A 26,508-nucleotide genomic window follows, 5' to 3' on the forward strand; every position below is an offset into this window, starting at 1 on the left:
AAGTACCAAGGTGGGAAGGGCGAGGGCAGTGAATACAAGGGGAGCTGGGGTTGGGAAGGATGATGAGAATTATAAGAAGTGCATCAGCTAAAAAGCCCACAGGATTCTAGTGGTCACCCTTGAGATAAGAGGCACAAGAATTAAGATGACTTTCTTTCTCTTTTAGGTGGCACATTTATTTCTTTTGTGCTTAGCCTTATTCATAGAGGCAACAGGTTGATCCCAAACCTAAAATGGCATTCCCACTGTACAACATTGTGTTGATAATTGCCTCTGGATTCCCTAACTAATTTAAATTCTGGACAGGAGGAAGAGGAAAGAAGTGTCATAAAGGTGCAAGCTCTGACAAACAGCTTGACAAGAGCTAAGCAATTTGCACAAACTATTTGTGATTCTGGATGAGTTCCAGTTAGTTCCTCGAAAGTCTGATCTGTTTAATAAATCCCTCACCAAAATAATTGGATAGCCATGAGCAGATGCCATGCCACATTCACCTAATAAGTGTCTACTTTGAACACTGATAATAATAAGGAGATTTAAGGGTTCTGTAAGGGTTTCTATGAGATCAGGTGTTTATTTTCCAGAGGTTGCAATTCCAGCATGTCTTGATCTCACTTCTTGTCTTCTAATCTTATTAGTTATATTGCAGCATACTGTAGTTCCTTGTAGCAAACATAAACATAGTATTTCCAATATTTTCATGCCTCCACATCAATCTAATTAGTTATATTAATTGTAAAATCCAGTTGTAATCAACTTTGTAACAATATGTACCAAAAGAAAACAACTAAAATGTTTATGGATGAAAATACAATTTTCTCATTGTTGCCTTCTACAACATATTAAGACCGTTGCCAAGAGCAACAACCTGTCATGAAACTCAACAGCGTAAGGTTGCAATAAAATTTGCATTAGAAGCATCTTACTGAGAGGAAAATTAAAATGTAATCATTCTAATGCTAATCAGTGCTTCAACAAATTATTTCTATAATATTCCACTTGAAATTTATCTTCTAAGCATTTGTCTTGCCCAAATGCTTATATGCAACATGTATTAATTGAGTTATTAGATGGTGCTTCAGAGCATGTTCCATAACATAAAAAGACATTTTTTATTTTATTGAGTTTAAACATGTTATTAAGAGAAGCAGTATGTTTCATGGGCTAGGCTTAGATTGCTTTTATGACAGTCAGTGCTGAACTGTGTGAATACTATCATTGTTAAAATATGAGTATGGGCATATTTGAGCCAATGAACCATACTGAATAGAATTGCTAGCAGGATTCAAAATAAGTAATGCATTTAAGCAAAGATTGGAAATTCATTAGCTAATTTGCTAAACATAAATGGTCCAAGGAGCAGACTTAATTAATTTGCATGATGGGTCATAGTTACCTTGTGATGGGAAGTGAAGTCAACTGCAGATAAATTTAGACAGATCAGTACAGTCTATTTTCATTGTATAAATGAATTTAGTGAACTCTGAAAAAGCAATGCTTGACATTTGCATTCATGACAACTTAAGGATGAGCACATTTTCAGAGAAAGGGCCATGTACCCAGGCTTAAAACACTGAAATGTTTTATAGGACCAGAGACTTTACAGCCATGATTCCCTGGGCTTTTGGGTGCATCTCTGTGGTAGGAATTACACACCTGCCTGTAACAGCCACGCTCCCTCAGCTTTCCGTGATCAATATTGGGCAATTCAGTTTAGGAGCAACAAACATTATGTAAAATACAGCATAAAACATAAAGTACAGCCTCACGGTGAAGGAAGTGACTGAGCACAGCCGTGCACCCCTCTGGTGCAGGGGTATCACTGTCCCTGACTGTCACACTTGGCAGGGGTAGCACCTGTCAGCACATCTTTGTGCCTGTGCAGCCACCTTTAATTAACCTTGTCCCTCTGTGCTGTGTCACTGGATCCTCTTGGATTCCTCACAAGACAAGTTTTTTATGAAAGATGCCTTCAGTGTCAAGAGACAAAGCATGGCAAAAAAAGAGAGTGCATTCTAGCTCTCTGCTTTTTTGTATTTCAGCCTGTTCCTCCCCAGAGACCTGATGATTCAGGTAATGGGGATTTAATAAAAACTTTCAACTGCTTTATTTTTTAATTGTGCAGTACTGCACCTAATAAAATCCTCTCTTTTTTCCTCTAAGGAAAACACAGGGCACATGAAAGTGACCAGGTGTCCCTTGCCTTAACTTTATTCATGCAATCAAGGAAATATATTTTAAGCCCTAAGGGTACCTTTTCAGATCACATGCTGGCAAGTTATTTCTCCATGGCAGTCGAACTTTCATGGGTTTCTTAAATTTTTAACTTGAGTTTCCCCCTTTTGCAATTGATAAAGTTAGTCAGATCCCTTCCTAAATGTTCACATAACCACAGGAAGGCTCCAAGTTAACCAAGAGCTTATTTGAGCCAAGAGATTATTTGGTGGAATGGGACACCCTTTTGAAGGAATTAAGACAAATCAGACTTTCCTCCTAAGACACAAGTATGAATTGTTTCTATAGCCTAGTTCTCATGGCACCAACTTAGCAAAAGAAAAACAATGCAACTTGCTCAGAAAAGGCAATAAAACTTATTTATGATCAACTGTTTTGTTGTCAGACATGAGATGTGCAGCCTGCAGTCTCATTGAAAGTAGCAGGGCATGTTTGCTTCCAAGCACTTTAACCTGTCCTTGTCTTTTCCTTAAGATGACATTGTGCATTTCACCTTTGATAGATAAACGTTGCCACAGGTTTTATGTAAAATGTTGCTGATTTAAACTCATGTTTAGAAAACCTGAGCTGAGTTTTGAATTATGCACTTTCCAAGGGTCTTCTTTTGGCTTTAGCTTTGTCTGGAGATCTGCCTAGAGCAGGATTCCTGACTGCCAGTACCTTGCCAAGGGGCTCCCCGGTGTGCCTCTGCTGCCTGCCTGCAAGCCACAGTTAATGAGCTCATTGTTCTCCCTTGCAAGGCCTGTTTTAGGAAGATTTAGTCCAACCTTAGCAAAATACTCTCCCTCCAACAACAAACTGAGCTGGAGCATAGCAAACAACTCATGCTGCACCAGGGATATCGCAAGAACTCTGATATGTCCCTTAATTACTTTATCTTGTCTTGGGAGTAGCCATTTGCTTCAATTCATTTCTCATGGGTTTGTCTTTAGGCAATTTGAGAAGGGTAAAGAAGTCTGAGCATTGTTCAGTGATAAATGGTTATGGGGTTTGTTAGTTTTCATTAAACCATGAAAGAAAAGACTGATTTTCAATTTTTCTTGAATTTACCCTGGGAAGAAGCTATGTTTTTCCAAGGACACCAGTATTCTAATTCAAGGGAAAAAGGCTTTAAGATGCTTGACCATATTAAAATTGTATAACCATTATGGCTTTTATCACTTAAGATACATTATGCATGAGTATTCATTTTCAGCCTGACCTTTACATTTAAGTTTGCAGCACCATATTTCATACTAATGTTTCTAGCTAAGAATATGTACTGCTCTTGGTAGTTAAGTGACAGTTAATCAAGTGCCTTTAATAAAGTGCCAACAAGTGCCTTTAGTAGTGATTGATGTGTCAGAGTAGGCCAGTGCCAGTGACAACTGAGACTTAGTTAAATTATATTATCAACAATGACACAGTGTTAAGAGTGAGATGTCAGCTGTGTAAGATAAATCAAAAAATTAAGATTCTTTCAGCAGCTGGAAATCTATTTCCTTGCATGTATTTTTTAGAGAAAGGTATTTTCAAAAGACCATGAAGTGTACATGCCAGAGAGCATGCTGTGTGTGTACATGTGACACTGCCATACCAGGAGTATGATTCCTTTCTGTAACTTCTCTGTAGCAATCTGAAAAACTATACATGAGCATTGGGGGTGGGGGCAGGGGAGTGAGGAACCAAAACAAAAGCGCCATCAGATGGTAGATGCAGGTCTTTCCCAGGTATCTCTTATGTAGCCCAGAAAGTCAAATTGAAGATTAATTTGGCAGTTATTGTGATAAGGATTGCGAACTAAGACACCCTGGAATCATCATTTGTACCATGCAGTTACAGTTTTTGGTCATCATGATGTCCAGCTCCTCTCCTCTATTCTCTCTGTCTGGGATATTTACTTCACCACCCACATACAGATTATTACTATGCAAACTTCTAAAGCAAACAAACCCAGATAATATATAAATGCATCTGGCACAAATTGAACTGCAAAATCTGTTATTGATAGTGCTTGTTACAGCAAGCCACCCATACAAACAACTCTAATGGTGAGAAAACAACTCCAGGTCAGCAATAGGCTTAAAACTATGTACCCTCAGTGCCAGTGCTTGCAGGAACATCATACCGGGCAGAGACACCTGTAACCCAGGAAGGAGGGGGTTGTTTTCTTCATCAGTGATCTTGTTTCACTAAGGACATGAGGAGACAAACGAAAACACAGCTGACACTTCCCCTAGTGTTACCTGCTGCTCCCCACATGAAGTGAGTGGTTGGACTCATCTGTGGCCAGCTGGTTATAATTTTTACATTTCTGTGTATCATTACAGTGTTTTTGTTCTCATTTTACTAATGCTGTGAAAGTGACTTCTATAGTCTCATGCCAATTGACAGTTTTATGTGTTTAGAATATGTGCAGTATTTGGTTTAGAGCTGCACCATCTGGAGGACTCAGGAGACCATTTCCATCTTTATTGCCCAGGACTGAGATAATCTGAATGGGGTGACAGTGCCAGGATATGATGACCATGTTACAGCCTTTCTATGTTTATATAGAATCATTATTGGTGCTTCATTCTCCCATTGTGGTTTAGCAATGACTCCTTCCCTACATGACTTAAAATATCAAGCTCAGTTTCTGTTGTCCTTCACCTTCAGCAGTTCAGCTGAAGCTAAACTTTAGCTTCAGCTGAACTGCTGAAGGTGAAGCTCAGCCAGGTCAAGGCTTCTCAGCAATTGGATTTTGTCATCCCAAGTGCAAGAGACTGCCTTCTTCCTGGTCCTGCCACCGGAAGATGACAAGGAGAAGGGGCAGAGCCACACAGACTCCTTGGGAAGGGGTAGAAGAGGATGGAAATGGAGACAGTTGCTGCTGGAAGTGTGCTGCTTTGGTCCCCTATCAACACCACTCAAGGCCCCTTATCTGCTAATCAGAAATTAGTATTTCCTTTATCTTTCTTAAACTGGTTTGTATTCTCCCTTGAGTGTGGAAATTTAAAATTGCAAGTCATGGTATGCAGAACACCCTGCCCAATAAATATGCAATCAATCTAAAACAATTCACCATTTAGCACAGCCCTTCCTTATTAAGATCTGCAGTAGCTTTTATGGATGTTTTGAAGGCTTTGCTAATGTAATACCATTCACCTGGACACTCCAGCAAACCTGAATGGTTGGTTCCTTGGATCACAGTTTTGCACAGATACAGACATTTGGAAATACTACAGTGTTCCACCACATAAAGTGAAAGTTTTCAATCCATTTCTGAATTCTAATTTTCTTTTCTTTTTTAGGGCCAAATGAACTTGATTGCAGTCTGATTATGGATTCTGGAGATGCTGTTTATACAGAATTTGACTTTGAAGACCAGGTAATTTTCTGTATATATGGCTTCTCTCTAGACAGTTTTCTAGTTTATGTATATACTGTGCTATAAAATTTGCCTAAACAAGGTGATGGCACTTAAAGGATAGAGCAAATGGATTCTTAAGTGCAACATAAGTAAATTCATGATACGCAGATGTTGCTTCTGGTTAGGAAAAAAGAATTAATATTATTGTAGTAATAAGAGGCTGCATCCTCCATTACTGTGCATTGATGAGTTTCCTCCATAAATTTAAAAACGTTGACAAATGTGACAACTAGAATTGCTAAAATGCACAGTAAATCTGCTATATATTTAAGAAGAAGTAAAACTTTTCAAAAGACCATTATGAAATTATAAGAAGTGTGAAATATGACTACAGCCAAATCAAACGTTCTCCCTATGAAGAAATGTTTTTAAGAATAAAAAACAACAAAACCTTACAGTATGTTGAAATCAGCCTTTCTACTGATCCTGTCCAATCCACATCTACAAAGTAAATTTTGTTAAGAGTTTTCTTTGTATATAGGAAGAATCCTGAGTGGGGGGGAAATTATGTATATCTTTCCCCTATAATTTTCACATTCACACTGGCAAGGTCACATCTGGAATACTGTTCAGTTCTGGATTTAGGAATACATCATATGGATATGCTTAAAAGAATCTAGCAAAGGTCCACTAAGATAATTAAGGGACTGGGCCATCTCTCTTACAAGGAAAGGCTGAGAGACTTGAGTGTTCAGTCTGGAAAAGAAAAGGCTCTGGGGCACCTCATCAAAGTGGACAGAAGTCTGAAGGGACGATGCAGAGAAAATGGTCCCAGGCATTTTCTGGTGCCCAGTGACTGGACAAGAAGCAATGGGCAGAAACTGAAGCATGGGAGGTTCCTCAGGCTTGGGTGCTGTACTAAGGATAAGGGTTGCGTGCTTGTTACTGTGCTGTGGATGAGCATTAAAAGAATTACATAGAATTAAAAAAAAAAAAAAAAGCCATCTATCACACCATACTTAAGGGTGGTGGTTTTGTATGTTTTGCTTCCTGTCTTCCACTTTTGAATGACTCTGCTTGTATTTTCTTCATGAATACCACAAACGTCTCTCTAGATTTGTAAGCAGCTTGGCACAGAATGCTAATTTGTGTTTCTGTTGTCATTCAACAAAATGCAGTTGCAAATGTTCTCACCTCTTTTCTCATTACTTGCAAAAGATATCTTTTCTTGTGACATTTCAAAGCTAGTGACAAAATGAGGGCCAACAAAACTGAATTTTCATTATGATTGGATCATTCACTGGTTTTCTTTCACAGTATGCAATGCAACGCTTTATCCTCACCTGCAAAATTTTGTATGTTCTAGCTCCATTCATTTATTTTAATTTTTAGATCCTTTTGGCTCAGTTACTTCAGCTTGGCTGTTTTTCAAGGAGGCAGCTTGCCTCTGTCTTCACATCCCTTTTTAAATCCCATTCTTTCATAAACCCTTCTTAAAATGTTCTCTGCCCAGGAAACTTCTAAACTTCCCATTATCTTTGCCTGTACTACACTTTATTATTTAGGGGTTTAGGCCTATAAAGCAGAATCTATATTTATATTATGTTTGGCTATTTTCATGATAAATTTTGCATTTTAATGACATTTAAAATAGGTTCTTTTGGAAGGGTACACACACTAAAGAAATTATACTCTTGGTTCATAATGTTTACATAATATTCACAAGTTTTATAGTTACAAAATAAAATTAACAGAAACATGAAAAATATACTGATATAATAATTTCAAACTATATAGTTCACTGATGATACATTACACCATCCATAAAAGCCCTGCAGGTTTGAATGCATGTGATTCTCACATGAGACTGAACAAGACTATGATGGGACCTTACTGTTTTTATCAATGGCAAATATTCCTTCTGCCAGATGTTGCAGTTAGCTTTTCTCATTATTTTGCTAAACTAACACATCACCACTCTGACAAGAGTGCAATACTGTTAACAAAGAAGAAGAAGTGAAGGTAAAACAGTGCTAAAAGCCCATCAGTCAGGGACAGCTATATAAATATGAAGTGGCTGACACCAACTGACTTCACCTGCAAGTTGGTATCTTGATTTTTTTTGCAACATTTAAAAAATAAATATTTCTATTACTAATAAATAAATGTACACACAGTTTATATGAAATGCCTTGTACAAATATAAAGAAAATATAAAGGAGAAAGCAATTGCAACCAATTTGAAATTATGGAAGCAAGTATTATATACAGGAGCAAAAAAGGGAGTGGAGATTACCATGAAGTCATAATACCACCTAGCTGCCTGGTTTGAAAAACAAAACGACAAATTACTCTCAGGATGGAAAGATCAATAACTAAATTCAGGAGTGAGGAACTGCTCACATTCAAAACTTGAGCTCATTTTGACTGTGGCAGTGATTTAATCCTCCAGTGATTTACCACATGCTGTTTACGAATTGTGTGAAGCATCAACAACCTTTACTCAGAGAATCTCAAGTGGAAAAAGAATGTGTGTCTGGATACAAATGTGTCATGCAGTGATGTTATTGCATAGGAAATCTGTCATGAGAATGTGGGGGATAAGAAGGCTGGTTTCCAAGCAACCTTGCACAGCTGAGCTGCTAAAAATGGCTGAATTTTAGGGGAACATCTTGGTAGCCACTGAACAAGGGGAATTGGCGGTCACACAGAAGACAAAGCCACAGCTGGCAATGGGTGCCTTGGTGCAGCTGAAATGGAGTTACACAGATACTTTTGCATTTTCTCGTTCTTGGAATGAGCCAGGAAAATCTCCAGTGTAAATGAAACCAAAAAAGATGTACATTAGTTCTTCCAGAATAATGTCTCCTACTGGTAAGCAGGAGCAAGGAGATCTAGTGGTGTGGTTCCAGGCACTGATGGAGTCCTTGGCTCATGTAGGAGTGCCAAGTGCTTCCAGAAACACCTGATACCTCTCATTGAAACAGTGCAAAGCAACACTAGTCCAAATTAAGATCTGGCTTTTCTGGAAGAGTATGCAGGGGAAATTGATTTAAAAAAACTTCAGAGAAAGCTTGAGCTTTGAATTTACATTTTATAAATGATCATTCCATTAAATTTATGCAACTAAATTAAAAGTAAGCTGATTGTTTTCTACTAGCTATGCAAGAAGACTTCAAGAACTAGAACACTTATAATCACAAAGTCCCCACAGCTCTGAAAGGCAGGAAGAAAATACCTTTAAAAAAAAAAATTAAAACCCCATTTTTTTCTCCAAATCATTAATAACTATTTTTCTGTTTTTTGTCTCAGATCTGTGAGATCCTGTCTTATAAAAGGAATAACAGAATTTTTTAGAATTACTTAGAAATATATTTTCCTGAAAAATAGAAATAAAAAAATAAATGAAGCAGTACCTCTCATTGAGAATGACTTATGGAAGAACCAGCCAAGGTTTCATGTCTTAGCAATCTCTACAGCCTTTTCTGGAATAATGATTACAGTATTCATGACTTGATTGGATAACAGAAAAGCAAAGTAATGTGGTTAGTTTCAGATATTTTAACCCATATTAAGACTTCAAGAATATATTTTGGGCCAGGCATTTTTGAGTGCTGCAACTTTAAAAAGTATTCTCAATTTGCGGAACTTGCTGTTGTGACTAGTGTCTGGTTTAATGAGGATCGTTCTTTGCTGCTGGAATACTCTCAAGTGTTTTTAATGCTCACTGTGTTCATTTATACTTGCCATTCAATTTCTCAACTTTGCCAGAGAGACTACCAATATAATGCCCACTTGTTTCTAGCGATCAGAAAGTTTTTATTTTTAACAATTGGATTTTTAATTAGAAACCTACCATTTGGCTTATTTCAAGTGCATTCAGGCCAAAAGGGAGTACTGAAGAATTGGCATCAGTGAATCCTATCAAAGACTTCCAGAAGAAAAGATCATCCAATTATTTTCTCGTGAAAACAAGCCTTTCAGGAGAACTTTAACTAGCCTGAGGAATATTTAGAGTAATTAAAGAAAAAGTTAAACCACACTGTCAGGCAACTGGAGAATGGATACAATCCTGTACAAGTGCTTACAGAGCTTTAGAATTTGGGAAATATGAAAATCAGGTCAACTTTCAGATAAATCCTCAAAAATATATTTAGCCTCTAGTAATATTTGGAACAGGAGGTCACAAATTTCATAGAATGGTTTGGGTTGGAAGGGATATTAAAGATCATTTAGTTCCAGCTTCCCTGCCACGGGCAGGAACACCTTTCACTAGGCCAAGTTGCTCAGAGACTGACTCAGCCTGGCCTTGAATGCTTCCAGAGATGAGACATCCACAGTTTCTGTGGACAACCTGTTCCAGTGCCTCACCACCCTCACAGCTAGAAAATATGGAAACTCATTTTTGTGCATTTCAGGGAGTTACCAGTTCATAACTGAGAGATTTCCATGACCTTGCAGTGTCATACTGCATTTACTTATGCAATTAGATAAATGCAATTGTGCGAAGAAGAGATTGCCTTCCCCCCCGCCCCCCAAAATGTATCAAAGACCTAGGAAAGGTAGATGTAAAAAAAAAAAAGGTTTTCTGTTCAGTAATGACAAGCAATCAACTCAATGAAATAAATTGAATAACCCAATCTTTGCTGCAAGTTCAGAATGTTTTATAATTAGAAATATGACAGCTCACTTGAAAAATACACAAGCAAAACCAAAATCAAGTGGAGGAAAAAAGCTCTGAAAGACACTTACTCATTCTAACAAGAGGAAACAGCCTCTCAATTAGAAGTTTTGCCATGTAGTCACAATTCATTCTACAGCTCAGTGTAGTTTCCTGTCCAAAGCACTGAGGAATCCAGGCTTTAGGAGAGCAGGAGGAACGCTTTTAGTGAACTGATGCAAAACAGACTCCATTGCTACCAAGACTATAATATTATTTCCAGCCTCACTGATTAGCATAGCTTTAAACTTAAATATTCAAGAGACATAATGAAAGTTCCTGAGAGTCTTTTCAATGCAGAGGCAGAACACAAATATTAATAAAACTGATGGGCAAGAGCAAAGGGAAAGCCTCATTTAACTAAAGCTCTGTGGATTAAACCAAAGACCATTTTCTTCCATTTACTGTGTTTCCTATCAGTTGTCACTTTGTTTTGACTCCCTTTTCCCTACTCTGAAGATTCAGTCCAAGTAATTTATTTAACCCTTCAGACATAATACTTTGAGCTTAGCATTACAATACTACAGAGAGCAAACTGCACACCTTCATTAGCAGGAGAAATTTTCATTCAGACTTCTAAAGGTACCTTTCAAAATCAGATAAACATTAATTAAATTCTTCAATGAGTAAGATTAGAATGTCATATATTAATCATGTGCTTTCTTTTTACTTGAGAACCTAAGGAGCTTCTGGTGTAACAGCAGTCTTATTCATATATGCTGTGCAGCATTAAACATTACAGGTCTTAGTAAAATGACCAAGAGTAACCAGGAGCCATTTGGGCTTTTAATGCTGAACTTTTCTGCAGTGTCTATTTCTCTTTTGCTGATAGAAAGTGGTATCAATTTGAATTACAGATTCTGGTTATACAGGGAAACTGATTAAAACAGGAATATGGGATAGAAAAGAAAATGAGAGGATAGTCAGAGAATGGTTGTAAAACTCCATTCTCTCAACACTTGTTTTTTGTCAAAGGTGGAGTCCAATCTAGTTTAAGGATATCTGCAAAAAGGCAAAATGAATAAGCATCCAAAGACATGAAAGAGCTGGAAAGGCAGGCCTAACTACAGAGAAAAGATGTTTAATAGAAATGTACTGAAGTCAGTGAACAATCTGTTCAGTTCACGTTGCCATGGAAACTATCCTATTAAATGCTTTTTAAAAAAAACAGTTCTAGAAACAAAGTACTACAGTTTGCCTTACAAAATGTTTCCTGAATAAGCTCAAACCATGTGTATTTTGGTGCTTTGAAATAATTTTGTAAACGCAAAGAATTTTTTTCTGTTTCAAAGTCACCATTGTACACTGTAATAAAGGCATGTGTTGGAAAGTCTCCTGCTTTGTTTCCCCCATGCAAACTATGGCATAATGGGCAAAAAACAACTGATGAGTCTACCTGCACTTTCTTCTCTGAAATGCCAGAAGCAGTTGTTTGCTTCTTTTTCATGGATGTTATTTGAACTTACTTTCTGGTGATAGTTATATTAGGGGAGGCTAGACTGCCAAGGTTAGTTGAAGTCTTTGCTTTCCAATTCTTTTCTAATTTTGAACCCAAGGTTGCTGCCTGCAGCTCTGGTGGGCAGTACAGGGGCATAAGGATTCACTTAAAATGATGGTGAGCTCAAGTGAGTTACTGGAGATTTAAACAGCAGTGACAACATTTTTCTTCAAGAGGCGCTGCATTTATGCTTCACTGAATAATTCTGCAGCAAATTATGAAGTCCTTCTCTGGGGCTTGTGGAAGTGTCTGTAGTAAAAGCATTACAATTTACAATTTACAGCATTTCACCATCATTGCTGTAGGCAGTAGCAGTAGGATACTGCACCTTCTTTCCTCACACCAGCTTGCCCTTCCCCTGGCAAAGTGAGGCTTATGCCTTCATGAACAAAATATAACTTCACACCTAAATTTATGAGTTCTACCTTTACAGTCCAGAGAACTTGCAAAATTCTTGGGGAATATCAGGTATCCCACACAGTTGATGCAAATAGGATCCACAGCAGAACTTTTCCTCTTCTACCAAAAGTCGATAAAGAAATGTAAAGGTGTATTTTAAACCTGCTCTGCCTCCTATATTTAGAGGCCTTCCCCAGGGCTGTGGATTGGTGCTGTTCATGTAGCCCAGCATCCCTAAAGACAGCTACCAAAATCCTTTCTTGAAAACGCTTGTAGTAAAAATTCCTATATTTTAAAATACTGCAGAAGGAAGTGCCTTTTTATTTCTTTTATATTTCTTAATCACTGTCAAAGTACATCCTATATATTTTTACATCCACAGTGATTGCAAAGATGCTGTTTTACTCTATGGGATACAAAACTGCTCTTAAAATCACTTATTCGTATTGTATCAAAGCAGAAAAGTGGCTTCTCTGGGTACACTGGAAAATAAATTTAAAAATCCCCTATGTATTTTCAGAAAGCCATATGTTTCCTACTTGGTTTTTTACTCCTTATGTATCCCAGGATTGTGCAGTCAATGTTAGTCATTTTGGGCTTAAATACCAGTCATAAAGAGTGAAAAGTGGCCTAGTTTTAGAACTCATTCACAGCAGTGCATCTCAAATCAGTGGACTGTTTCTTCAGATAGTTCAATTCCTTCTTAACACAGAAGTCCTTTAGAAATACTGCAGAAGTTGAAAGTTACAGAAATGCCTAATAATAGATAAATAGATGCTATAGTAAACCTTGAATATCCTTGTGAAATGTTAAGCAGAGAAAGCCTTTGAGAGGCAAAATTTCAGCGCAACTGTCAATTTTTATCTGAATAGCAGCAAATCATAGGATCTGAGGTCACACACTGGGTTTGGGGATTTATTTGCAATTACTCTATTCTTGTCCTTCTCCATGCCAAGATCTTTTTCTTTTTGAAAACTGAGTTGAGACAGGCTTGCAGAAAAGCCTTTCTCATCTTAAGTTTAAAAAACCCCAAAAAAGCCCAAAATGCGCATACATTAAAAAAAACCCCAAACCAAACCATTAACAACAAAAAACCCATATGACTGAATTTCACCTTTCAGAAGACAGCTCTCAGGGAAGAGAGGTTCTACATATAGTGCTGAGGTGTCTGATGTGAGGGACCCGTTCAGTAGGAATTTGTACCAAGCAGCATAAATGCTCCACATAGACAAGAATAATTAGAATAATTTAAGGAGTGATGGTGATTTACAGAAAACAAGAATACCAAAGGAAAAATAGTGATAACTTCCAGAAAGAATTTTGTAGGCACTGGGAGCTTTCTATAAATACAGACCTAACTGAAAACTGACTGAATACTATATGTCATAGAACTATTTTAAAGTCAGTGATAGCTAGAAACTATGTATAGATAATATAGTTACTGAATGTCTCTAATGTCTTTAAAACACAAATATATTTAAAAATCAAGCTCCACTTCTTCTTCAAGTTACATATAATGCTGACCCCTCTAGTTCAGCCTTTTAAATCAAATTAATATTAAAATTGGAAAAGAGGTATTGGGTTTACCAGAACACTCTTACAGCGCTGTGATCATGCAAACTGCTGTTACCCTCTTGGAAGGGGTGTTTTGGTTGCACACCTTGATGCCCTTAAGAGGTAATTTCTTTGAAATTTTTTCCAGTGTCTGGAAATCAATATGAAACTAAATGGATTTTGCTTTCACTTTCATGCTTAGTAATCATATGCATTTTTGTAATTATAAATATGTACAGAAGTTAACAACAACTAAATCCCCCCAGACTATAGCACACAGATTCTGGCTTTTTTCTCTCTAAACTACCTACAGATATTCTTCTTGATGTTCTTGAAGAACACGAATACAAAATCTGAAAAATACCCAACCAGATTTAAAAGCTAGATAATTTGATCTTGGCTCACGACTGTTAAAAATAAGTTAATCTCTAACTAACAGGTATAAATTTTTTTTTTTTTTTTTTTTTTTGGAACTGATAACAAGTTTTGTTTTAAAATAATCACAGAATCACAGAATGGGGAAGGCGGGAAGAGGGACTGCAGTGGGTCATCTGGTCCAACCTCCCTCAAGGAGGGTCAGCCCACAGCCCATGGCACAGGATGGCCCTTGAATATCTCCAGTGAGGGAGACTCCAGAACCTCACTGGGCAATCTGTGTCAGTGCTTGGTCACTTGCACAGTCAAGTTCTTCCTCTTGTTTAGGTGGAACTTCTGTGCATCAGTTTCTGCCTGTTGCCTCTTGTCCGATTGCTCAGTGCCACTGAGCAGAGCCTGGTCCATCCTCTGACACCTCCCTTCAGATACTGACTGATATTGATTAGGTCCCTTCTCAGCCTTCTCAAGGCTGACCATGCCCAGCTCCCTCAGCCTGTCCTCACAAGAGATAATGGCACAGAGTTTTGTCTTTGCTAGGAACCTGAAATTAAATGGGAATCACAGTCATCTCATCTGTCAGAATTTTGTAGATGCTATTGTCAACACTGATGTTTTTGCAGTTGTATACATTCTGAACAAGCAAAAATCACCTCTAAAACATTAGCTCTATACCCTCATCTTAATTTCTTTAGTCATTTTTAACATAAGCAACTCCACTCTGCTGAGCAGTATGAGCTATATAAGAAAATTTGACTTTCAATGGAGAAAAAAAGCCTTGAAGTGTGAGGGTATTCCTACTGTGTCTTACCTTATTTATTAATTCTGGAGCAGAGGAGGTCAGAGCACAGCCACCTCTGCTTTACAGAGGCATAGTTTAGCACTCAGCTTGCAGAAAGCAGCTCAGGCTTGATTCAAAAATTGATTTGAAGTATAAATCAAATTTAATGGTATGGCTCATAAAATCCATACCCAGGGAGCACTGCCCTTGCATAAAACCAGCAGAGAAACATGTAATTTTTATTTGTTCAAATAATTTGTGTCTGAAACATTCCTTGGAATATTTACATTCTCAAATTCAAGCTTGAAAATTGAGCATAATTTTAAGCAGCAGTCACGCTGTATTTTAAATTCAGTCTCATTCTACTGCCTCTTTTCTACTCTGTCTGTGATTGTTTATCATCTTTGGTAAATTTGGAGGAGAAGCTCTGGTTATATCTGTTAGAAATCTGAGCAGCACTCCAGGTGGGGTCTTATGAGGTCAGGGCAGAGGGGTGGAATCTGCTCTCTCAGCCTGCTGCCCTGGACTCAGTTGGCTTTGATGCAGCCCTGGGCACAGTTGGCTTTGTGGGCTGCAAATGCACATTGATGGATCATGTGGAGCTTCTCATCCACCAATGACTCCAAGTCCTTTTTCCCAGGACTGCACTGGATTCATTCTCCACCCAGCCTGTAACTGTGCTTGAGATTGCCCTGATGCAGAAGCAGTACCTTGTACTCGGCCCTGAGCTTCATTAGGATCACATGGCCCCACCTCTCAAGCATGTCCAGGTTCCTCTGGCTGCCATCCCTTCCCTCGAGCACAGCTTGGTGTCATTGGCAAACTTGCTGAGGGTGCACTTGGTCCCACTGTCCATGTCACCACCAAAAGATGTTAAACAACACCAGTCCCCATTCTCAACCCTGAGGAACTCCACTCATTATATGGGATAGTGAATCATCTCAAGGTATCTTGGGTTCTCTGTGCTCGTGTTTAGCAACTGCAACAGCACTAACAGCATTTCTGTGACACTGTAAACCATATCTCAACACAGATTAAAACTGAGAGCTTAGAGAGATATTATTAAGATAAGCAGATATAAGAAGAAATAAGAAGAAATGTAAACTATGTAGATAACCATTTCAATTTGTCAATTGCTTAATTAACAGGAGGAGGATCAGTCAAGTTTTTCTGGTTATGAGAGCACAGGAGGTGAGTTTCTTTTTCAGTGTCAATTGCCATTTAATTTTGAAACCTTTGATTTCCTGTTATTTAAATAGTTACTTAGAAAGTAAAGTGAATTCAGGTGATTTATATTGTGAACTTTATGCCTCAAGGGATTTTTATCATGTGAATTCTTTTGAATGAAATTTAAAGTTTGTAAAAGACATTTCTATACTCTTTTGGCCAATGGATCCAAAATTATTAGAAAATATTAGTGTTAATCAGCATCAAATCTCATAGGTGTTTTCAGAAATTTGCATTACGAAAGTCTCTTTGGAAAGCACGAAGTGCTAAGAGTCTAAGAGGAATGAAAGGATAAAGCAAAACTTTTCATGGCTAATGATTTTTTTTGTAATAAGAGATTTACACACCACAGAATAAACCCCAAAATTTTATAAGGTGTCTTGTATGTGATTAACAAAATCAGATGCGTGTCTTGTAAGTGATTACCTCAAAGGCATAATAAAATTTCAGCAGGCTCACATGGTGAAAGATCACCTTCTGTACGGTATAATCAGTGCAGTGGCTGGGACTCAGACCAGAAGGAATTGCTTTTTCAAAAGATACACTTTCAGTTAAAGACAAAGCTTAATACACACCGTAGATTTGGTGAGTGTATTGCCTGGATTTCAGCTAAGATGGTTACTATTTGGCTGAATTTGGGGCTCAGTGGAATTTAGAACTCCATTTCAGAGAGTATAAAATGTAAATGGGAGGTGGACAAGATTCTATAGCAAGTATAATATAATATGCTCAGTAGAAACTGCAGTGGCTGAGGAGGCATTACATCACATTATTACATCAAGATGAATCTGTTTCTCTCTTCTTTCCTTTCTTTTTTTAAAGAACTGATGTGTATTGCAAGGTCTATTTTCAGGTAAAATGTCTTTATCATATCTGCAATGACAACTATGAAACTGAGAGATTAATAGGCTTGTGGATAATAACTCCTTTTGGAATGGAGAAAGTATATTTTTTATAGCAGAAAGTAAATCTAGTAAAATCAGATCCCCTTGCATGAGTGTTATACAATTTGGTGTGGTAAGTAGCTGGCATTAAAATTAGTAGCTCTTGCCACTAAAGAATTTTTATTTTCATTTTAGACTTTTCAGAAGATCTAAGGAAATCAAACATCATTTTTGTTGTCGGTAAGTAGGATTCCTAATTTAACTGCTACACTTGAATATTCCTGTGTTATTTAGCTTTGATTATGTTATTTTTTTATTTAACAAAATAGATTGGCTGAGAATATTTATTCTACAATGTTGGTTTGGTCTTTTGAAAGGGAGTTAGGATTTAATAATATGTAATTAACTTGGGTCTAACCATACTATCAACAGTTGTGTAAAGCTCAGAGCAGGCAGCTCCTTTGATGTGAACATGTTCAAAATAACCTTTGTTCTTTTGCAGTTACAGTTGAGTTGTGTGACTTCCCACACCAAAGCTGCCTCACCAGCACTAATTAAAATTTTACTAAATTGGATTGTAACTCAGAAGTTTAAGATATGGCTGAAAAATACCTAGTCTCTTCCCTTCTTTTTTGTGCGGCAACTTCTGTTAAATACAGGTTTTAATTCTGCATGTGTTCAGCATTGTGTTAAAAGCTAACAGGCTGCTCACCAGGCATGATCCTTAGCACTGAAGCTCTGCAGGTTCAGGGTTTACTTTATATTGCTTTTGGAAATCCACAGAGTAAAAGCACTATGTTAATGCCTTTTATCACATGAATGTGAGTAATATAATTAGTATAAACTTGGAGCAGTCTTTTAAAACAAATTATAACCAGAAGATTGATCTTAAAGCTTGGTACTAATTACTTGGAAAGAATAATTGCTTTTGTATTGAGCAGTTTTTAGAACTACTTTACAATCCAGAGCAGGAACACACATTTCCAAGGACCTAAGGACAGATACCAGAACATGGGGGATTTTACATAAAACTAAATCAATTTGTGCATTGTTTTTCTGGGGGGAGGGGCGAGAACTTCCAAAATTAATAATAAGATAATAAGTGAATGGAAGTTTCATTCAGAACTCAGGAAGTATCAAAAAAAATTCCAATAGCTGCAGGCTGAGGGAGGTGATCCTTCCTCCCTATTCAGCACTGCTGTGGATGCATCTGGAGTACTGTGTCCAGTCTGGGCTCCCAGTACAAGAAAGATAATGATTTACTGGAGTGAGTGTGGTGCAGGACCACAAAGATGTTTGAGGAATAGGAGCATCTTTCATTTGAGGAGAGGCTGAGAGAACTGTGACTCTTCAGCCTGGAGAAGAGAAGGCTCCAGAGGATATTACCATTAAGTATAAATAATTACCTGATGGGAGGGAATGAAGATGAGGGAGCCTGAATCTTCTCAGTAGTGCCCAGTGACAGGACAAGAGAAAAGGGGACGCCTTAAAATGCATTCAGTTTCACCTAAACACAAAAACCACTTTTTCACTATGAGGGTAGTCAAACACTGGAACATGTTGCCCAGAAACTGTAGAGTCTCCATGCTTACAGATGTTCAAACCCCAACCTGACAGAGTTCAGATCAACCTGCTGTAGCTGATCCCAGTGTAACACAATTGTTGACTAAATGATTCTAAGAACCTCCTTGCAACCTAAAAGATTCTAGTAAAAGAATGTTCTCATGTTGCAATTTTATCTCATGCTCTCTTATGCCAAATACAAGTTGACTCAATTTATTGCAACTCAATTTTTATGTGTTTGAAAAAGTAAAATGAGGTTACTGAAGAGTCCACTGGAGACTTTTTCTTAAGGGAAGGGTGCATAAAACCTAATTTTCAGTCTTTAAGCAAACTGTAATCTATGCTTACTGAAGCACACCTTCCTGCTAGTCACTACAGTGAAAAATTTTAATTCTCTCTGTCTCACATATCTTATTGAAACCAAAAACATTTGGGTTTGTACAACAGATTTTTAAGAAAAAGAGAGAGAGCACATGAGGAATTCTTCCTCTGAAATTATCCATGGCAAAGCATATTCTTCATTTGCCTCTGGGAATATTTTTATTTTACAAGGAATGATTTTAAACTTTCATTTATAATTTTTTATAGGACATCCAGTAGCCATCTTGCAGCTTAAAATTGAAAAGACACTTTTTCCTAGCTATTCCTGCTCTGATTTTCTAGTAAATGCTTTCTGGGTGCAGAGATAAATTGTGCCCTAATGAAAACACAGTTTTCTATGCTAAAAAGATTATTATGAAAAGTTTTACTGAGTCCAAACGTGGGTTATTTTTTAAAAAATTATCTAAAATGATTTATGCTTTTCCCAAAATATCTCCATCTCCACCCCCCATCCTTGTACACCTGAAAAAGTTTCTTAAAGTCTTATGAGAAGAGTGAGAGGTTTTTTGTGGGTTTGTTGGAGTTTTTTGAACAAAATGAGAGCCCCATGGTTGCTCATTTGTCTGCAAAATCTTGCCTTTATTCCACTTGGGTAGTGAAAGTAAATAGTATTCCCAGAGACAGATTTCCTGCAGCAGCTCAGTTGGAGTGGCCACAAGCTCTTTTGCCTTGAGTCCTTTTCAGGCAGGTAAATCTGCAGAGATCACCTGTTGATCCACAGTCACTCCAGCTTTAGCTTTATACACACTACCCACATGCACATGTTTGTGCAGGCAGGAAGTGTCAGTCAAGAGCTGAAACTGATCATTGTGAATGGTACAACAGTGAAAGAAAAATATGAAGAAATTTCACAGGGGCAGAACAGAACTGTTGGGATGGGGAGAAGTAAAAAAAGTCCTGATTGTCAGTGATTAAAAGTGCTCTGCTGCAGTGAGCAGTGCTAGAGATGTTCAGCCCACGATCCCTTGACTAGAGAGGGAGCAGAGAAGTTGGGTCAGAGCAGGCTGCTGTAGGATACTGGAATGAGATAAACTGTCTTGGGCCCAGGTGTCATTAAGGATGTTGACTCATTACATAGGTGTGTATTATTTCATGAGGAAATAATAAGATGCTTATAAAGGTGTTTTGAAGCTAGAATTTTAAACATGCATGTTTGAAGAAGTTTACAAACAAATCAAAATGAATGCACCATCTGCCATACCTGACAAACAGAGATACTGTTTATGACAAAGGGAAAGAAACAGGCAGTTCCCTCTCCCACTAATTACACTTGAAAATTTTCCAAAAAGGAAAAGAAAAAGAAATCATCTAATTAGCAAAAGTTTACATTAGAGCTAATGTAGGAATTAATTGGAATAACAGTCAAGTTGGATTAATTAAGCAACAATGTCGATGTTCTATCCATATCGTAAAGCAGAGAGAGAGTACCAGCAAGTAAAAAATACAGGAGATAACAGCAGGATAAGAAAAAAGGAAAAACAAAGATAAATTTTGCCAGCAAAGTAAAAATCAAGAGAAAAAAAATATAAAGAGGCACAAAGATAAAATTGGGTGATGCTCTAATAAATATTCAAAACTTAAGTAATTATTGCCAGTTGTGAAAAGACAAACAAAAAAACCAAACAAAAAAACCTGTGTCATCAATTTTAACCACAGTGAATGATTAACAATCTTCTAACTCTTAACTACTGCAATAATCCATATTGCATCCACAGAAGTGTCATACATAGCACAGTTTCTGGGAGCATTACACCTCCCTGGCCTCTGCAGGAGCTTCACAAAACAGTTGGCTTCGGTTGAGGCTGGAAGTAAAACCGGAGGTTTCAGGAATCTTTCTGCGCTTTGGATCAGAAACAAACTCCCTGCTGACTTGTAAATGAGGTGCTTAAAGCTTTGCTAATGTAACCACTCTCCCCTACAGAATCTTTGTTATATTCTTGCTGATGATCTAAAGCTGGTAATTGCTTAAACTCAGTGTAAGAAAGACCCCTGAAGATATTCTCACCACTTACACCTAGAAGTAGGCATTATCAGCTGCAGACAGTATCTTCTTGTACACACACCAAAATTCAATAAGGAAATATATCACAAAACTCAAACTCGTCATTTGTCCAATGTATGTCAGACCTTAAATGACATACCCTAATTCAATTTATCATTAATGTAGGCCTGCTTTGAGTATAAGGTTTAACTAGATGAGGTCCCTTCCAATGTAAATTATGCTACAATACCTGTACTGCAGCTCCTTCTGCAATCAGAAAAGCATAGAATGAGCAGTACTGATAATTAAACCCCCAGTCAGTCCAAGCTAACTGTGGATGCTGTGCAAGGCTGATTTCCCTGACTTCCCTGGAAATAAACTTCACATTTTATTTAAGAAGGATGAAAACTCAGTGATGTCCCAGGACATTGCATCACACTGCCAACATGCACAACATGTTTTCTAATGAAAATAATTTCTCAGAAAAAAGAAATACAAAGAAAGTGTTGAGGGCTTTTTTTTGTTGTTGATGTTAAATAACAGTACAATTCATGTATGGTTTCACTTAGACTGAAATAATTTGTGAACAGCAGATGAGGTGCTATTGAAAAGCCTTCAAATACCATATTCTGAAGTTAAGGCTTATTTTTACTTGTATATAAAATCCATGTAGCATTGGTAAAACTGCCAAACTGATCAAGTAATCCAAAATTTTTGCTTGAATTTAGGGATAGACTGACTGGGATTATTTTGGTTTCAATTCAGACTTCTGAGGCTCCCTTGTGCTGCTAGATTTCCCCTGTAGGCACTTCTCCCTGATACAGGGATGATGCTCATTATGATATCAAGGTCTTGAAATTGAAAAATTTTAATATAAATAGTGGGACTGTCTTGTAAATCCTACTGCTGGCTTTTTATATAAATGCTCATGATATTTTGGTATATGATAAATTTGTAAGATTTAAAATAGAGGCATCTCAGTCTGTCTGCTTGACACTTTTGCTCTACCAGTATCTCCGACAGCAAAGCTGGTCCATGCACTGCTCATATTGCTTGTTCGTGGCCCTGCTCACTCGCAGCAGCAGTCCCAGCTCCCTCTGTCATCATTAATTCATCTGCTGGTGACATTGTGCTCTAGGTCAGAGCTGTACATTTCAGCCACATGCCCAGGCTCCTTGGCCTTCCCACTCTGGGAGGAGAGCTGAGACCTTTGGTCCAGGGCTGGCTGCAGCTGGACACCCAGAAGTGCTGCTTGGGCAATTGGCTGTTACCACACCCACTGAGACCATTCTTTTTCTCTCCTTGAAGGACTCCCTGTCCTGCATTTCTGCAGCCAGTAATTAAAAAAGTAACCACCTAAGTCAGCAGTGCTGCCAGAAAATTATTTACCATGAGATCCCCTCTCACAGGCCGATGAATCAACATAGTGGAAGGGAATATTGCTCTAAGGGATTGCATAGACCTTTTAATCTGGCCTTGTCTGCAGAAAAGCAATATAGAGAACTGCATGTAATTTCTGTGTTAGTACTCTGGTTCCACATTCTTGCTTACCATTTGTATCAAAAAGCACAAAGGGACACTCAAAGAGTTGTGTTTCCAAGAATAACCTCACTGATTAATACAATGTTCTTAATTTCTTTACCTGCAATTTTTGGATTTTTATTAAGTTGCCAAATGAGCTTTAAAGCAAGGTCCACTGCACTGAGCAATACTAGGAAAATACAAAAGCATGCTGATATTGAAGAACTGCTGGTAGTTCTATATTGTCCTACAGGTCATATCACACTCTTGATTCCTCTGGCTGTTTTCTAGGCTTTAGCTTTTTCTCTTCATGTCATATATAGAAATCAGAAGACAACATGATTAATCTCAATAACAAGTTATCATGAACCTACACTTTTTTTTCCCAAGTATACGTAGGCAGATCACAAGATGACAGCATACAGAAAAAATAACAGTGTGCACAAAGAATCTTACGCCTTCACAATAAAAGTGGGGATATATTTTTCTACTAACAGTTGAGCCATTGGGAGAACTTGATTACCTTTTTCAATGCCTCAAATATTTTCCATATGAAAAACAGCATTTCCATATGTAACAAGTTGCAGCGAAGTCTAAGCTGAAAAAAATCTTTTTGCTACCCTTTGTCATGTTTCATATACAGCTGTTATTCCAGATAAACTTTCTTCATATTGTTTTTCTCTTTAGAAAAATTAATAGATTTAAGACTATCCACTAAAAGAACAGGTACAATTTTTGTAGCACTACAAGTTCACTGGGAGCTTCATGGCTGCAGGATTAATTTGCTGTTAAAGCTGCTTATGTAGCAGTGTTTTAAGTATATAATCTGAGCAAGAAGGCAACACCTAATTAGTAGGAAAATGCACTTTCACATCTTTTCCCACCAGAATAGCTCTATTTCAGTCACATTAAGGAACTTCAGAGGGAGACAAAATAATACTTTCATTTCAGACACGTAAATTAATACTGGTGTAAAGGCCAAGTTGTGCTCAGCCCTCAATGCTGAACTTCCTGGGGATTCAGTCTCTTCTCAGATCATGCCAAGCAAGAACTGTGGTCTCATTCACGGATAAGAAAGCACAAGACTTGATAAAGTGGGTTGTTTGCATTTGTCAAGCAGTGGGATGCTCTGCTACTCATGAGATGAATCTAAATTAATACCAGTAGCCATAAAAACTACCATTTTTAGGACATAACTTAATCAAATATGTTTTTTACTCTTTAAAGAGCTCAGCATGTTAATCTCTGCTTTGTTTGAACTCTTCTGTAAAAAAAATGGCCATTTTAATTAATGTTTTGGAGGAACACTATGTATGTAAGTATGGTGTATGCCCTGCATATTGTGCCACTCTGACAGTGCTCCCTTTTAAAATACTAACACACAAAGGTATTAGAAGCACATCAAATTTTCTGAATATTTACCTGCTAAAAAACCAAAAAAGGCCTTGTATTGTTATTTCTAAAAAGAGATGTAGTTAATTTTGCGTATGAGGAGAAATAATGAAACTTCTCATTGGGGTCTGCATTTAGAAGAGAAACAGTGACATAAGAAAAAGAATACAATAATCTTCACAGCTGGGTTTTTTTAAAACTGCATATATATATATACACCAAATAAATAGGATTAAATTACTGCACTGTTAGCATATTCAAGGCCAGGAGACAAAATGTGTAAACAAACTTACTGATCTAAAAAAACCCCCAAACAGGCCAGAAATACTATTAATTGCCACTCTGATATTTAAGGGATTCATTACTAGTAATTTGCCTGTAATTTTGTTACATCTGTTTCTTTATAGCCACTCCTATTTTTTCCTTGTTTTCTTTCAACTAGTGTTTTTAGAAAACAATGATGTTCTTCATATTTTGGCAACAGAAAAACAAGATGCAACTCACATTGGCCAGAAGATAAGCCTGCAACAAAGATAGTCCTAGAAAAACTGTAGCATAGGTGTGATTCTCACGCCAAAGGCTGGTTATTCTCCTTGTGAAGCTGAAGTAAAAGATTGCACAGCACAGAACACAAACCCCTCCCTTTGATGCTACTCCTTTATGACCCAATTTTTAGTCTCAGCTACAGTACTGTAATTTCTCTGAAAATTATATGCTCAGAGCAATTATTTCTTACATGGAAAGCAAAAGTTAGAAGAAAGTTCAAGTGAGGCAAGAGACGGTGCTAAATTTGCTCTATTGTGAACGTGTTATTCCTATATTTGTTTGTGGAAAGACAAGGAAACAGGAAAGCCACATATTTTCTAACATCTTGTGCACAGAGCAGAGCTGGGTAGCCCTCCCTGCAAGTCCCAGCCATTGATAAATAACACAGGTCACCTGCTGAAAAAACTCTACTGAAAAGAGTTTGAGCATTGTCTCCCTCCAAGGCTGCAATTACCTCCTGCTGCAGTAGATCTTCTGAACAGATCCATCAAAGGCTGCAAAATTGCTGCTACACGCAGGGAGTTTTCTGCACAAGCTCCCGGCAGGAATTGGCTTTCCCGCCCGCCATGCCCTGGCACCGCCATGGCGCCTCAGGGCCTCACCTCAGCTGCGCCAGCAGCGCTGAAGCCACCGCCCTGGGACACCTGGCAGGCGGCTTCCAGCAGGTTCCGTGGGCTGTCCCCCTCTCCAGCCGGGTGGGGGTGGCTGCAATGCCTCAGCAGGAGCCTGAAGAGAGAGGCCTTCCATGCCATGGCCTTCGGTGCCTCGGCCTCAGAGCGGAGGGCGAAGCGGCCGCCTGCGCGGAGGAGCTGGGCCAGGCCGCGCCAGCGCCTGCAGAGCGGCACAGGCTGAGCTCTGGGGCTCTGAGCTGGAGCTGCTGGCTGGCCAAAGGAAGCAGGAGGCTGGGGAAGCCATTCCTGCCAGGAGGACACCCCCGCATTCCCTGGTCAGCGCCCTTCCCACAGCTCCGGTGGGCAGGACGGGCCGGCTGCAGGTGGGAGCTCCTCGGCTTTCCCCTCACGGTGGGGCAGGGAACATTACTTGGTTAGGATTTGTTGCAGCTGTCAAACTGAACGGGTACTGGTTGAAATACCCCTTTCCACAGGTTGTTTCATGTTTTTCCATAACATGCTAATGGTGTTTTAGGAACAGGTTCTCCTCTGTGAGAGATTTCACACTGTTGTGACTCCTTCAGCTTCAACATATTTTTGAGTCAGCATTGTAGTTGTATCAGAAGGGATATATATGTAAATTACTTGTTCTACTGCAGATAATTTCTCTAAAAAAAAAAAATTAAAAATTGCAAAACAGTCAGTGACATCAATTTCCTCCCATTTTCTTCATGAGTACAGTTTGAGAATTGGAAGATCTTTGTTCTTTTCTAATTCTAGATATTTTTTCCCTCACATAGGTGGGCCTGACTCTGGCAAAGGTAGCCTATGTGAACAGTTAGCCAAGAAATATGGATTTACTCACCTGTCCACTAGTGACCTTCTCCAAAATGAATTATTGTCATTATCAGAGAGAAGTAAATTGATCAAAGACATTGTGGAATGTGGTGAACCTGTACCTGGCGTGAGTGATGGTTTTATTTGGGGTTCTAATGGTTAAACAAAGGCAGCGGTAGGTATATTGTCTAAAACAGTGAAACACATACTGGAGCTGATGGTTCCCATTTCAGTAAAATTAATCTGTAACCTCAGGGAGACATTTCCTCTTTGCCAAATCCATGTCACTTGTTTCCCTTTTCAGTGCCAGTATTTCTTTATGTTTCACACAGGCAATAAATCAGACATGAAATACAGTGAGACAGATGCATTGCAAAGTGTAAGTGTAAGTACAGGAAACAGAAACTTTATGTCCTTTTTATAGCGTTACATTTCAGATTCAGAGCTGGTCCTCTTGGCAGCTGTTTTAAATTACAGTACCTGCAGCAGTTCCCTGCAGAGCTGGCTGACATCCCAGAGTCGCTGGACTGCAGCTTAATGGAGATTGTGAAGGCAGAGGGTGTTGTTCTCAGCTGGACCTGACTTTCACATGGCAGGTCCACAGTCCCAGCTCTTGGTAGGTCTTCAGCCACTGCAGCTAGGTCAGAGGATGTGTTCCGAAGATACTGGGAAATG

The 26,508-nt window shown here is 38.3% G+C and overlaps 1 protein-coding gene across 1 annotated transcript in view; it reads left to right on the forward strand.

Moving 5' to 3' along the window:
- Positions 1–26,508, forward strand: part of AK5 (adenylate kinase 5) — a 76,936-nt gene that overhangs the window by 37,898 nt on the left and 12,530 nt on the right. The window contains exons 7-10 of the mRNA XM_084211134.1: positions 5,508–5,584; positions 16,039–16,081; positions 17,197–17,241; positions 25,797–25,960. Of these exons, the coding sequence (XP_084067260.1) occupies positions 5,508–5,584; positions 16,039–16,081; positions 17,197–17,241; positions 25,797–25,960 (329 nt within the window). The remainder of the gene's footprint in view (positions 1–5,507; positions 5,585–16,038; positions 16,082–17,196; positions 17,242–25,796; positions 25,961–26,508) is intronic.

The sequence above is a fragment of the Fringilla coelebs genome (assembly GCF_963513975.1).
Source record: "Fringilla coelebs genome assembly, chromosome: 9".
NCBI lineage: Eukaryota > Metazoa > Chordata > Aves > Passeriformes > Fringillidae > Fringilla > Fringilla coelebs.